This window comes from Coffea arabica, chromosome 11e, assembly GCF_036785885.1.
Source record: "Coffea arabica cultivar ET-39 chromosome 11e, Coffea Arabica ET-39 HiFi, whole genome shotgun sequence".
Classification (NCBI taxonomy): Eukaryota; Viridiplantae; Streptophyta; class Magnoliopsida; order Gentianales; family Rubiaceae; genus Coffea; species Coffea arabica.
The window spans coordinates 62,096,080-62,108,993 of NC_092331.1; the positions used below are offsets into that span (position 1 = coordinate 62,096,080).

At 36.4% G+C, this 12,914-nt stretch overlaps 1 protein-coding gene across 1 annotated transcript; it reads right to left on the minus strand.

Annotated features, from left to right (window-relative positions):
• Window positions 1-9,467: 9,467 nt before the first annotated feature.
• Window positions 9,468-12,914, minus strand: LOC113718755 (probable WRKY transcription factor 75). Its single transcript, XM_027243667.2, has 2 exons — window positions 12,401-12,914; window positions 9,468-9,787 (listed from the first exon to the last, which is right to left on the minus strand). Exons 1-2 carry the CDS (start codon window positions 12,793-12,795, stop codon window positions 9,607-9,609), a joined length of 576 nt encoding a protein of 191 aa, XP_027099468.1. The 5' UTR covers window positions 12,796-12,914; the 3' UTR covers window positions 9,468-9,606.

The window sequence follows — 12,914 nt, forward strand, 5'->3', positions numbered from 1 at the left end:
AGAAGTTATGTCTCGGACCCGGATCGGACGGATCCCGGATCCGGGTCTACCCTGAAAAAATTCTCAAACCTGGTTTACAGCAAAATAAAAAACAATCATTGTTCCATATCAAGTGGGATAATCATCATAATTCTTAACAGAATGGATAACTTCAATTTTCCAGAGACTGCCTATGACAGCCCCATCTCACCCTAAGGCGAACCAAAGGATTCGGCGGACCGCCTGCCCAACTCTCGTCAGAACTACTAAGACGGTTAAACACAACTCAAAACGTGCCGGAATACAGTAACGCGCTTAAACAAAGCAAAATCACGAAACAGAAAAATGAAAATTGAAACGGAAAGTGAATAGTGCTTGCCATGTCACAATCCGACCGGGACCCAATCGAATACAAATAACTTCATATAATTCTTGAAATGGACATATACAAACCAAATATAACACATGAACATGAGTACACGCTTTTATAAATCATATTCGTATTTTTGCAAATCAAAAGAAAACATTTGAATCCAAGTACAATTAGGGTTTCCAACCATTGAGGAGCTATACAAAATATCTAAACTAGATCAACTCATTCTTCAAAAATCAAAAGTCCAAACGATGGTTTCCTGTAAGGAAAATAAAAATCAAGGAACGGGGTGAGTTAAAAGCTCAATGAAGTACCAAAAGTATAACAGTAGAAATCATGAGAAAACACTTTTAGGCCACATATACACATCAAGTAAGAGAAATGAACGAACACCACAATTTAAAGGATACAGGTGGCTCTCAGGAGCCAAATCCCCGTTGCAATACTTGATCCAGTCTCGTTGACTCTCCGTCAACGTTTAATGACACACTCATGTCCGTAGACCCCTCTTGCGCCAAAATCCCGTTCACCAAACATACCCCTTACCGGGCCCGAACGACGAACAGTACAGAATTGGTAATACTCGAATATACCGGAATCAAGAGTCTCAATACCCAAAGATTCCTCAGGAACAGGCACCCATGAATTGTCAATTACCTCGACCAAGCCCTTGTTGGCTCGACTTAATTAACTCCCCATGAGGTTGAACTCAAGTTAACAGGAAGATCGTTGGATACACTTCCAACGATCTCATAACAAGCGCAAGTAACAAGTTCAAGTTCATAACAAGTACAAGTAATAGATTTCAGTTCATTCAATACAGGCAAGAGAACGAGTGTGATAAAGTATACCCTCGTCTCATTCAGAATAACAGAGTTCATAGTTATCCATGTCACAAATTTCAAGTATAGATGAACCAATTAAACAACAATTCAGGGGAGTGGTACACTCACCAGTTAAAGCAGAGTTTCTACCAAGGTAGGGCTCTAATCACCAAGAAATCCTAAAATAGCCAAGGTAAACAATTATGATTCTCATAGCCACAATTCCAGTAAATAAAATGCGCAAATGAGGCTCAACTACAAGTCGTAGATTTCGCCAAATAATTACTCATGCAAATGTGCAAAACATGATTTTGGGACGAAAAGGTAACATGAAAACCTAGGGCTCGAACAACCCCAAACCCTTTTTATATATATCCCAAACCAAACCAAATTCGAAGAAATCCAACACTCCCAAAATTTGGACAGCATATCCCCTAAATTCCTTACTTTTCCATCCTACAATCAAAACCAATTCATCTCAAATCAACCACATACAAGTCATAGACTATAAAATACACCTTTCGGCACAACAACTACAACTGAAGCTGCACTTATCGGATTGAAACGAATCTTATAGGGTTTCGAAGCCAAGACATATACCTACATTTCTTATGAAGACCTCCAAAGCCAAATCATGCATTTTCATGGTCAAAAATGAAAATCTCCACGAAAACAGAAATCTGTCCGCGAAACAGGGTTCATGGGCAGTCAAGGATATTTCGGTCATTTCACAAGTTACAGTGCTCCGATTGAACAGAAATTTTGCAGGCAACTAGTTAACATCATTTTATACAACTTTCATGTTTTAACCTAAGCCTGATTCGGCCTCTAACATGCACTAATAAAGCCGGCCAAAACAGGACAGATTGGAACCCTAAAACTGAAATTTTCCGCAAATAACCGCAATTAACGCACAAGGGATCCATTTAACACAATTTAGAACCATCAATCCAAGGCCAACCATAATCATCATATGAAAATAGAAAAATCCCCCAAAAAATCAGAAATTTAGCTAACTTCACTTTAATCCATGAAATCTTCCACAAAGTAGCATCTATAACAACTATAAGCCACTATTTATCAATTAATTGAAGTAAAGAGGAAGTTTGTCAGCAAAGTACCTTGACACTTCAAGAAATATGATAACTTAGGATTTTTCTTTTCAAAACAACTCCACCAAGACCTTCAAACTCCCTTACCAAGTCACTTTAGTGGACAAATTCGAGATTTAATCGGTTGGATTTCAAATTGTAAGCAAGAAATGGAAGATGAAAATTGAAGCTCTCTTTCTTTTTTCTCCCTAAGAGGTTTGGCCAAGAGGATGAAAATTAGAGATGATTTTGGGTCAAAATTATTCTTTTAGTAAAGGTAAGAAAGTTAGGCAAGTCAACCATCCAATCGGGTCGCGACACATGGCACTCTTAATGGTTCAAACTTATCCTTTTGTCTCTCCAAAATTAAACCATCTAAGTAACCTCTAATTATCTCTTAACACCTAATAAATTAATCCCGGTATACAAAACGTAACCTAATTGATCAAATTTATCGCGCTTAACGCCACTAGCGGGTCCCACGTCCAATATACACTTCTAATATCTCATGAACTAACTTATACTAGAAAAATAATTTAAAACTATATTTACTTATAAAAATATCTCTAAAGTTAACATAATAACACAAATATAGAAAAACGGGTGCAAAGAAAGAAAATAAGGCCTAGAAATTCAGAAAATTTTCCAGTTCTCACACTGTCAAGCAATATATTTTTGTTTCTAAACCAGTGCATTTCTTTCTATCAATACACACCACACCAAATTAGAGAAATTAAATACATTATAAGATTATCATTATCTCTGATGTTGATCTCAACTAGTCATTGTTCCATAAGAATAATATGACTCTTTTTACTCCAAATTGAAACTGAACCCCAAGCAGCGAAGCTGTCTACACCAGCTTGGACAATGAGCAATCCAAAGCATAAGACTGAATTTTTCTCCGCATCTTAGATACTCAGGTTTCAGCAAGAGCCAAATTGGTCGTATCATTATTCTGCTTCTGCAGCAAAAAGTTTTTTTGTTTCTTCCTTTTTTACCCATCCCAGTTCCGTATTTTGCTACTCTCTGATTTTGTCTTGCTCCTCTTTGAAGCTTGGAAAAGGGACGAAGTCTGGAGCCTGGAGGTGGAGGTGGAGGAGCAAAAGAGACTAAGAGAGTAAAGAGCTTCCAGACGTGAAGGAGGTGCAGTGCGGCGGCTGAAGTGAAGTCTAAAGAGTGTATTAGGATTTGGATAATATTTAGTTGTTTGGGGTATAGAAGTAAATTTGGGGTATATTATTGATAAATATATATATATTTTAATTATTAATTTATTTTATATCCGGATACGGGTCGAAATATTATATTCTGTATCCGGTCCGTTTTTTTGTTTGATAAAACGGATCTGGGTCCAGGTAACGAAATTATATCACTATCCGGACCCGTAAAAATTTGACGGATCCGGTCCGAGTCCGGGTCCGTTGACAGGCCTACCCACATCCTTTCATCTTCTCATTCCTCTACTGCCATCATCGACCCTTCCATCCTTTCTCGTCCTCTTTCTCTCCCTACTTTCTCTTTCTTTTTCATTCCTTTTCTTTTTTCTTCCCTCTCCTCCCGTGGCTAATGCAACCAAAAAAGAGGAGAGAGAAAGGAAAGAGAATGAAGGAAGTGGAAGAGAGACGAGGAGGAATGGATGAGCAACAATAGAGGAGGGAAATAGGAAGAAGCAGTGATAGGTGAAGGGTCGTAATGTATGGTGAATGATGGTGAAAATACATCCTAAAAAACACTTGATCCATGTGGATTATCTACAACAGAAAGTTTTTGAAATACATACAGTGTACTTTTTTAAAAATTTCCAAAAACACCCAATCCATATGGACTCTATATAATTAATTTTTTTTCCACATTTCACACTTCCAAACGGTATATCTATATAATTGGGAAGGTTCTAGGGTCCGTCTGGATGGTGTGTATTTTGAATGTTTGTATCAAATTTTACCCTAGTTTATTGTAGGATTTGAATAACAATTTTTTGTGGAGAATTTGAAAAACTTTTTTACTCTTCTTTTTATTTCTTCCTTTTTTTTCCCCTTTATCTTCTCTCTTCTTTTTCCTCCTTGCCACCACTACTACTCCAACCACTGTTGCCCAACATCTCCACTGCCATCACCCCTTTCTCTTTCCCTCTTTTTTATCCTTCATATTTCTCCTCATTTTTTTCTTTCCTCTCCTCTGCCATACCCTCCTCATTGGAAATAGAGGAAGAAAAGGAATGACATATAACTCATAGCCCATGGACTATCAAATAACTTTGGATTAACCATTTTAAATATGTGATTTCAGATCAAAAAATTATTGGACCATTCTAGTGGGATCGGGGTATTTAAATGGTATTAAAACGAATCTCACGTAATCTTTGCATGAGGTGAGTTTGGACTAAATGGTGTTGTGATTCAAACTCCAGAGTGCAATAAACTAAGTGTTATGGAGAGTTAAATACCACGTTCGACAGGAGTCACTTATAGAACTTGCAAAATTAAGCATCAAGTTCGATGTGGGCCACTTTTGGAACCCGTACAAGTCACATCTAGAATCTGTATATGATTAAGTGGATAGTATGAATGATAATCAGACTTTGCAATGATGCAAAATTTCTAGGGTGGAATAAGTAAAATGTCCCACATCGGAAATGAAGGAAGGAAAGGAATGATATATAAGTCCAGACCTATGGATTATCAAATAATTTTGAATTGTCCATTTTGAACCTATGGTTTAAGTTCAAAAAGTTATTAGACCAGTCCAATGGACTAAGAGTCTTGCAAGGAAAAAGAGGATGAGGAAGAGAAGGAGGGAGAGGGAAGGAAAGAAAAAAAGGAGGAGCAGCGACACCTGTTGAGGTAGGAGAAGGGGAAGAAGAAGAAAGGAAAAAAACTCCTGTGTTTTGTGATATTTTGGTATGTATTTTGAGAACCTTGAGGTGTTTTCCAAGGGTTTCTATCCACAAATTTGTTAAAAAAAATACTTATATATTAAAAACCAACCTTCCAAATAGAGCCTGTGGTTGACTGTCAACTTATGTTTGGTAAAGTTTGTGCTTGATTTTCTAGTCCTATGAAGGAAAAAAAACAAAAATTCTTGCTCCTTTTATCTTTACTACATTAAACGGGGATATGAAACTTTCCCAAAATGCACCAATTTATTTTTATCCTTGGTACCGATAATTTAATAGTCATGCCATACACTGCTTTTCTTCTTCTTTTTTCTTCTTATTGGGTTGATTAAATTACTGTTTCTATCATTCCGGTTAACTCTTTTGATATATATTTTTCATTAACATTATACTTACAAATATAAGAATTTCAACTAAAAAAATTGAAGCAAATTGCAATATGTATATCAAAAAAATTAAAACAACAAAATAATGGGAATTGCTAGTCAATAATTTTTTTTAACAAGGATGAAACTTTATTGAGGTCAAATTAACTAGAGTTAACTTCAAGTGATATATACTTCTTGGTTTATTTACTTTCGGCTGAGGATACCTTGATGTCAAAAACAAGTTAATTTTTGTTCCATTGCACGTAAAAAACTAACCAGCAAATTAAACTCAAAAGCGTTAAGTATTAACTATATATGACGTAAATTGAGACTTTACTTGAGTTGTGCTAACGCAGGACTATTCCAAAATTTGTACTTGAGTCGTGCTGTCGCAGGACTATTCCAAAATTCATCCAACAATTTTATTTGATGACCATGTCGAGCTCCAGTCTACTTGCTTGAATTTAAAATAACAAAAACTGGGATCTGACTAAACATGAAAAAGAGTTAAATATTCTACATGTTTGCGTTGGATTAGTAATACAGCGAAACAGGTCACACAACATTTTTGTGGCTACATGATCAGCACAAACACCTCGTACGTAAAGCTGACTGAACATATATACATATATATATAGTTATATAGATATATTGAAAATGAAAGTGTAAAATGAATTTTGGAATTCGTTACATTTTGGTATGAGCGAAAAATCTATCTGTAGTCGAATGACCATAAGTAGAGGAGAAAACTGCCGCATTAAAAACTTGAAAAAAGATTTACCCAACATACACAAGGTTTCTACAGTCCGCTTTGTTCTACAAGTCAGCGTTTTTGAATTGATAAACACCGGCATCAGTGACCCGTATATTCATTCAAAATCTGCATCATCCTTTGTTAATTAACAAATTTTCAGCAGCAAGTAATTTAGACTTGGCTGTATTATTCTGTCAGTTTTAGGTTGGGTATGAGTAAGTTTTAGGTTGTGTATAAGGAATTAGTAGGTATAAGAATTTATTAGATTAAAGGGACGCTCTAGCATTTTCTTTGAATTTTTTTCATTGTAAGTAAGGTTCGAACTTCGGACTTACAGTCTAAAGAGGGATCTTAATCCCTTTTTGGTGGCCACTTGAACCAAAGCTCAATGATTTTATTCTGACAGCTTAAGATGAATCAAAGTAAGAATGGGCTTATCTATCGATTAAATAATGGAAGGTGACGAGAATTGACAAAATGCCGTGGCGTTTGTCAACGGTCATAGGAAGAAGCTCTTAATTCTCAATCGCTGCATCATTTTCTTGACAATTTACATAGGCAGATGGGCTCTTTAGGGACGTGGAATAGAGATCAATACAATGGTTGACACGTTCCTTCTATAGTCCAGTCGACTGCATTTACCTGAAAAAAAAGAAAAAAAAAATCCAGTCGACAACTACATTACCACATCTAAGTTCTAATACCATATATTCTGATGTGGCAAAGCACTTTTTTTTTTGTAGATTTTATTTCGACAGGGTGCTTTCATGATGGAGATTGAATATTTTTTAATTGAATGCTGAAAATTAAATGCGAAGCACCAATTTTAATGTATCAAAAAATTTATGGTTTTTTTTATCATGTTGTGTTACTGTTTACATTTATTATATTAATGTATACATCCTTTGACTTAGTGTCTATATACTATATCTAAGGGTTGTAATAGGGTCGCACCTTTGTCAAATAACTCTCCCCGTCCCATCTCCCCTGCGGTTCTCCACGGGGAAGAAATCAACCTATCATATTTAATAATCTGCTTATTCACAGGTCAATTTTATCAGTCATTCTATCTCAAAATATTTAATAAAAACATGTTTAAGTACTCAACTTTAGACCATTTAACAAGTTACAAATACTAATAATTAAAAAAAAAATTAGCAATTTGTCAATACAATAAAAATGACATTAAAACATTCGATTAAGATGTAATAGGACCAAGTCACAATTGTTTGTTCACTTACAATAACACAATTGTAAACAATAGTAAATAAGATTAACAAGCTGTCAAGATAGAAACAAAACACAACAAGTCAAGTTACATTCCTGTATTCAACAAATTCAGTCAAGTTGATTTCTCATATTCAACAAATTAAAGATGCTCAACAATAAGTCCAGCTTTTCACTTCATCAACCTAGCTCAACAACTTCAGAACATTTGCTCTTCATCAATCTCGAGATGTGATAACTCATTTGATAAAACAACCCTAAAATTTGATGCCATAATAAAAGAAGAAACTTGATCAATTTAGATGAATCAAATTTCTTTAACACCTATTCAGTAACACAATCAACATCATCTTCTTCATCAAACAATGTATTACATGATATCCTTTCCGAAATAGAGCACGTAGCTGCACCAAAATAAAAAAAAAAAGCCATAGATTTAATAAATAAAGAAATGCAAAAAAAATTATATAATTTTAAAAGTAGAAGTTAAATCTTTTGTATACCATTTATTTATTCCATAATCAAGTGCGAGTACACATATAGTACTATTGGTTTAGTTACTTTATTAAATAATAGAATATTACTTATTAGTCATTAGAGATACACAATTATATTATTAAATATAAAAAATTAGATTATAACTATATTATTAGATTATGTATATATATATGTAAATCTATAAATTTAAATAAATAAATAAATATAATTTTTTATGCAGGAAACGAGACGGGAGTTGGGATAAGTATATGTTGCCCTGCCCTTGCCCCATTTTAACGCGGGGGCACCCGTCCCGTTGCCACCCTTAAGTGTACCGTATTGTCGTCAATATAGGATCCTAATTCTCGCTTTGACAAGTCCGTTTCTAACATTTGCGCCGGGAATAATCGTGTGAGATGCACGCGAAAGTCCCCATTTGGTTTGAATTTTGGATGCAGTTTAATCATTAATGGGAGTTGAAAGTTGAAACCGCAACCCTTCAATCAAGAGCCTTTCCCTCTGTTGCTGCTGCTATTTCTGTTGCTAGTCCTACTCATTCCAGACTTCCCGTTTGTTCGTTCTTTATTTTTAGTTAATTTTTTTGCTGGATAAAAAGACACAGCAGCACCTATATTTCAATAGAGGATTTACTTCAGTAGCATGTTGCTATCATGTGTTAATTAAACTGAAAGAGAGATAAAGAAGCAAGGGCTTCTGGACTAGTAGTAAAGTAGTAGTTATATAACTTGAGAAGCAGATGTACCGTCGTTCGCCTTAAAACTATTTCGGTTCCCCGCTTATTCCTTCCCGTCACAGGCCTTTCTGGGGAAAAAAAGGGGTCGAGGAAAGCATGCAACCAACCAAGAAAATTTTGAAGTTTCAATCGTGCATTGGCATCCCAATATCTTCCACCACCCCTCGGTCCCCTCCCCTTCCAAGTAAATTATAGGACTACATCCACTTTGTATTCCTAAACTTGTACATCATTCTTATTTTGGACCCTAAACTCTAATTTTAGATATTTTGCACCCTAATTTTTCAGGCGTGTCCCGATTAAGTCTAATTGACAATTTGGTTATCAAAATTAACAAGATACATGATAGTACGAATCAACAATGATGTGTCATGTTGTTCTAATTGCAATATCTTTAAAATATTTTGCCACTTTTAGAACACTGTCATTGATTTGCACCGTCTATCATTTTATTAATTTTGTTAATAATGTTATCGATTGGACTTAAGTGGGATAAATATGAGAGATTGGGGTGTAATGCGTTCAAAATTAATATTTAGAGTGCAAAGTAAGAATACGGTACAAACTCAACTCAAGGGGTGCAAATTGGAGTTAGACCTAAAATATGTTGTGGGTAAAATTCACGCAATAAAATATTTCAGGTAGGCACTCCGGTCCCCATACCATTCATGCGATGGGCTGAACGTAGACATGGGTTCAAGGCGAGCTATGAGGCTATATGTAGTGCTCATCAAATAATTACACCGATTTATTCTTTCTTTGCAACAGGATTATGGTGAAGTTCAAAGAAACATTAATCTTGCTGCGGTTATATACTTTTTTAAAAATCTAAAATCATCATTACAACATGGCAGTACATATCAGAAAGAAGTAGTGTAAATTTGCATCTGAGTCAAGATGTGCTCGAAGTTATCTGTGGATTTCTCGATTGGATGCGAATGCATCCCCTCATAAGTTGTCACCACAACTCCTTCGTCTTTAGATAGCCTCTGCACTTGCTTCTTCACGTTGCAGCCTTGATGCGTACAGCGATAGTAGCTCCTGTACGTCGAAAATTACAACAAAAATATGCGTGAGAAACAAGAAGCAAGTTTTATCCTTGTGCACGTATATAATATGTGGGATAGAGATCTAGACAGGCTAAAATATGCACGATTAGAATAGAACAGTTTTATTCTTATGCGCATATAAATAATATGTGTCCATTTCTGATATAATCGTGCTTTGTTCTTATCCTGTTTTCGAGATCTCGCATAAGCGGGCTGCTGTTCCACTTCCAGCCCCCAATCTTTGAACGGTAGAAACTAAAACTTTGACTGGCATTATTCAGTCTCCAGCCAGCCTTTTCCGTCAAAAGGGTCCCGGTCTTTTCAAACAACACGAGGAAGAAACGTGAACCCTGGACCCGCACCTGATTCACACATGCATATATTCAATTCAATTCACATCTAAATGCATTACCAGGACAACTAGAGTGCTTCTGCTATTAATTGTTTTGTTCAATTCTTATATCCTTCCTCAGCTTTTACAAAATGTCTCGAGTACACTGCCTTAGCTAAATCAAATAAGGCGCCGCCGACAATAATTGACAAGATCATACGCAGGTTCTCAAACGAATTATCCATTCCGCAGTCATGAACGTGCATTTCTTAGATTTCTCGCAGTCATGTTTTTCTCGATTTGTCCAGAGACAGACAGACTGATCAGCTAGAAAGGCGGGCGCCATGTGTTTTGACAATCCAGAGCTGAAGGGTTAATGTCATCAATGATATCACCGGAAATTAACTGCTTCCAAATTGTCAAGGGCACAACCTGGTTGGCTAACAAATATAGAGGGTCTCGATCACAATTACGTATTCTTTTTTTTTTCTTTTCTGACGGAGGGGTATCCGGACGTCGGGTAAACCGGACCCGACTAATCACAATTACGTATTCGGGTTGGACGATTATCAAATATACACTCGTCTGATACTCCACACTTATTAGCGCTTGAATTTTTTTCGGATTTCAACAAGTGTGTGCGTGTGTCATTTACAGCTTGATGAAGCTGGTAAGTAATTCATGACCAAGCCGGCAATAGTTGACGCTCCTTCCTCCAGACAGCACAACGTACGAATTAAGTAGCGAGTTTTGGAGGTTTATTGATCACAGTTATATTTATCAGTCGTAGATGAGCTCTGACTATTAGCAGAACCAGAACAAGTTCCGACCGAGAGAAACATGATGAAACTGATATTTCATAGTGATTTGGGGTCTGGTGGTCTACTCTAATTCGGGACCTTTTAGCGCATCAAGGACATGTTTTACGTGCAAAAATCCAGCAATCAAGGTCTACGTACGCACTACAACTTTATCTCTTACTACTTGATTGGCCATTCCTTCTTTCATGGCTAGATTCTACTCATGATCAACTAGTAACACTTAACATATACAGTATTTCTAATGGTATTAATTACCACTTAAACTCTTGAACCGTCTAAACTTAGTCGCTTCAGTGCGCAACAGATTGTAGAGAGCTAGGGAGCTTAACTGCTTATATATATATATATATATATCACCCAGCCACTTCAGTAAATGGCTGTTCTAGTCTCCCAGCTGGGTAATAGAATTAAGAACAGACGATCTCTTAATTGGACGAGGTCAGCTTTTAAGCATGCATTTAAAGTACCGAATTCCCATTCCGATTGTTATCCATCATCCTATCTAAAGCTCTAAACGTTGTGATTAGCGAAGTGACAGTACTTTTCTCATTTTTCCCCCCCCTAACCAGTGATGACTTTGATCACCATACCGGAATCCTTCAAATGCAAAATGCAAGGGAGGATATAAACGGTGCTTTTAAGCGTTATACCATAACATTTTACTATCAGATTAGTAACCATTATAATTCCTTTTTGAGTCTAGTAAGTAGGGGAAAGCGTGAAGATGGTAAAGGTACGTGCTAGTTGAGCTGAGTAGCCTGGGTCGAAGCTAGGAGGGAGTCCTCAAGAGCTCCACCCGACGTTCTGTAACAAGGTGTGGTCCACAACCTAGGGCCTAATTTATCTCTTCTTGGTTTTTTTTGTAAGAAAAAAAGTCTTACTTTTAAGATTTATGCAGAAACAGTTAAAGAAGCCAAGGCTTTTGGCCCATTGTTTAGTGTTAATAAGGAGTTAAAAAAAAAAAAGAAATCATTAGAGTTCAAAAAAATTGGAAAGCATTAGACGTTTTTAACAGTAGAAACAATCTTTCTAAAGCTAAACTCAAATTCGAACCATCAAGCCTAGTAAAAACAAAGGATAAAATTGGAAAGAAATGGCGTTAGTTGATTAATTGTGTCATCTGGTAACTAAACGCCTAGGTGTGATCGTGTGAGAGTTTCTTCAAGATCGATCTAGTCGTTCTCAACTAAGAAACTGCATCTCCTGTTCTTTGTTGTGACTACTAATTGGAGTTGAATTATTTCTACCCAAAAAAAAAATAGAGACGTGGAACTATACTGGCTTCCTAAAGATTTTAATTAAGCATGATCAAGGCCTTCCACTAATCAATCGCTTCAACATGCAACGACTAGATCTTGATAAAAACACGGGCTGCAGCAACCTAAGACGATGCATAAAGAATCAAAACGAAAATACTACTGTTATAGTGGGGATTGGAGAGGAAACTACTAACCTTGGAAATTTGTTGTTTTTCACAGCCTTTTGTCCATATTTCCTCCATCTATAACCGTCATCAAGAATATCAACCTGGCTTCTGGTTTGGAAAGCATATCTGGGCTTCCTAATTTTCTTGTCTGCCTTTTTCTTGCCCGATTTGACCTCAGTTTCAGTGCCAACAAAGCTGCTGCTGCTCCGGGAAAGATTACTTATAACACCTGAAGTAGGAGCTTCCACGCTAGACATCAAGCCTAGTACCCCATTATTTGCTTTGTCATGACTTTGATGTTCAGTACTGCCTGTGGCATTTGAAGTCATCGGGTTCATTAATAACATAGGAGCTGCTGAAGCTGAAGCTGAAGATGTTAATGTTGAAGAAGAGTATTGGAAAATCGGTGAATAATTTTCCATGACACGAAAGAGGGGTGCGGGATGGGGTGGGTAGTTGTGGGAGAGGGGAAATGAAGAATTCCAAACAAGGAAGAATATGGTTATATATATGCCGTCTGCATAATTGATTACAAAGGTTG

Excerpts from the sequence above, each read along its gene's own strand:
- LOC113718755 (XM_027243667.2), bottom strand. The coding sequence starts at position 12,795 with ATGGAAAATTATTCACCGATTTTCCAATACTCTTCTTCAACATTAACA. Across the intron at positions 9,788-12,400 it reads AAAAACAACAAATTTCCAAG|GAGCTACTATCGCTGTACGC; the intron begins GTTAGTAGTTTC and ends TTCGACGTACAG.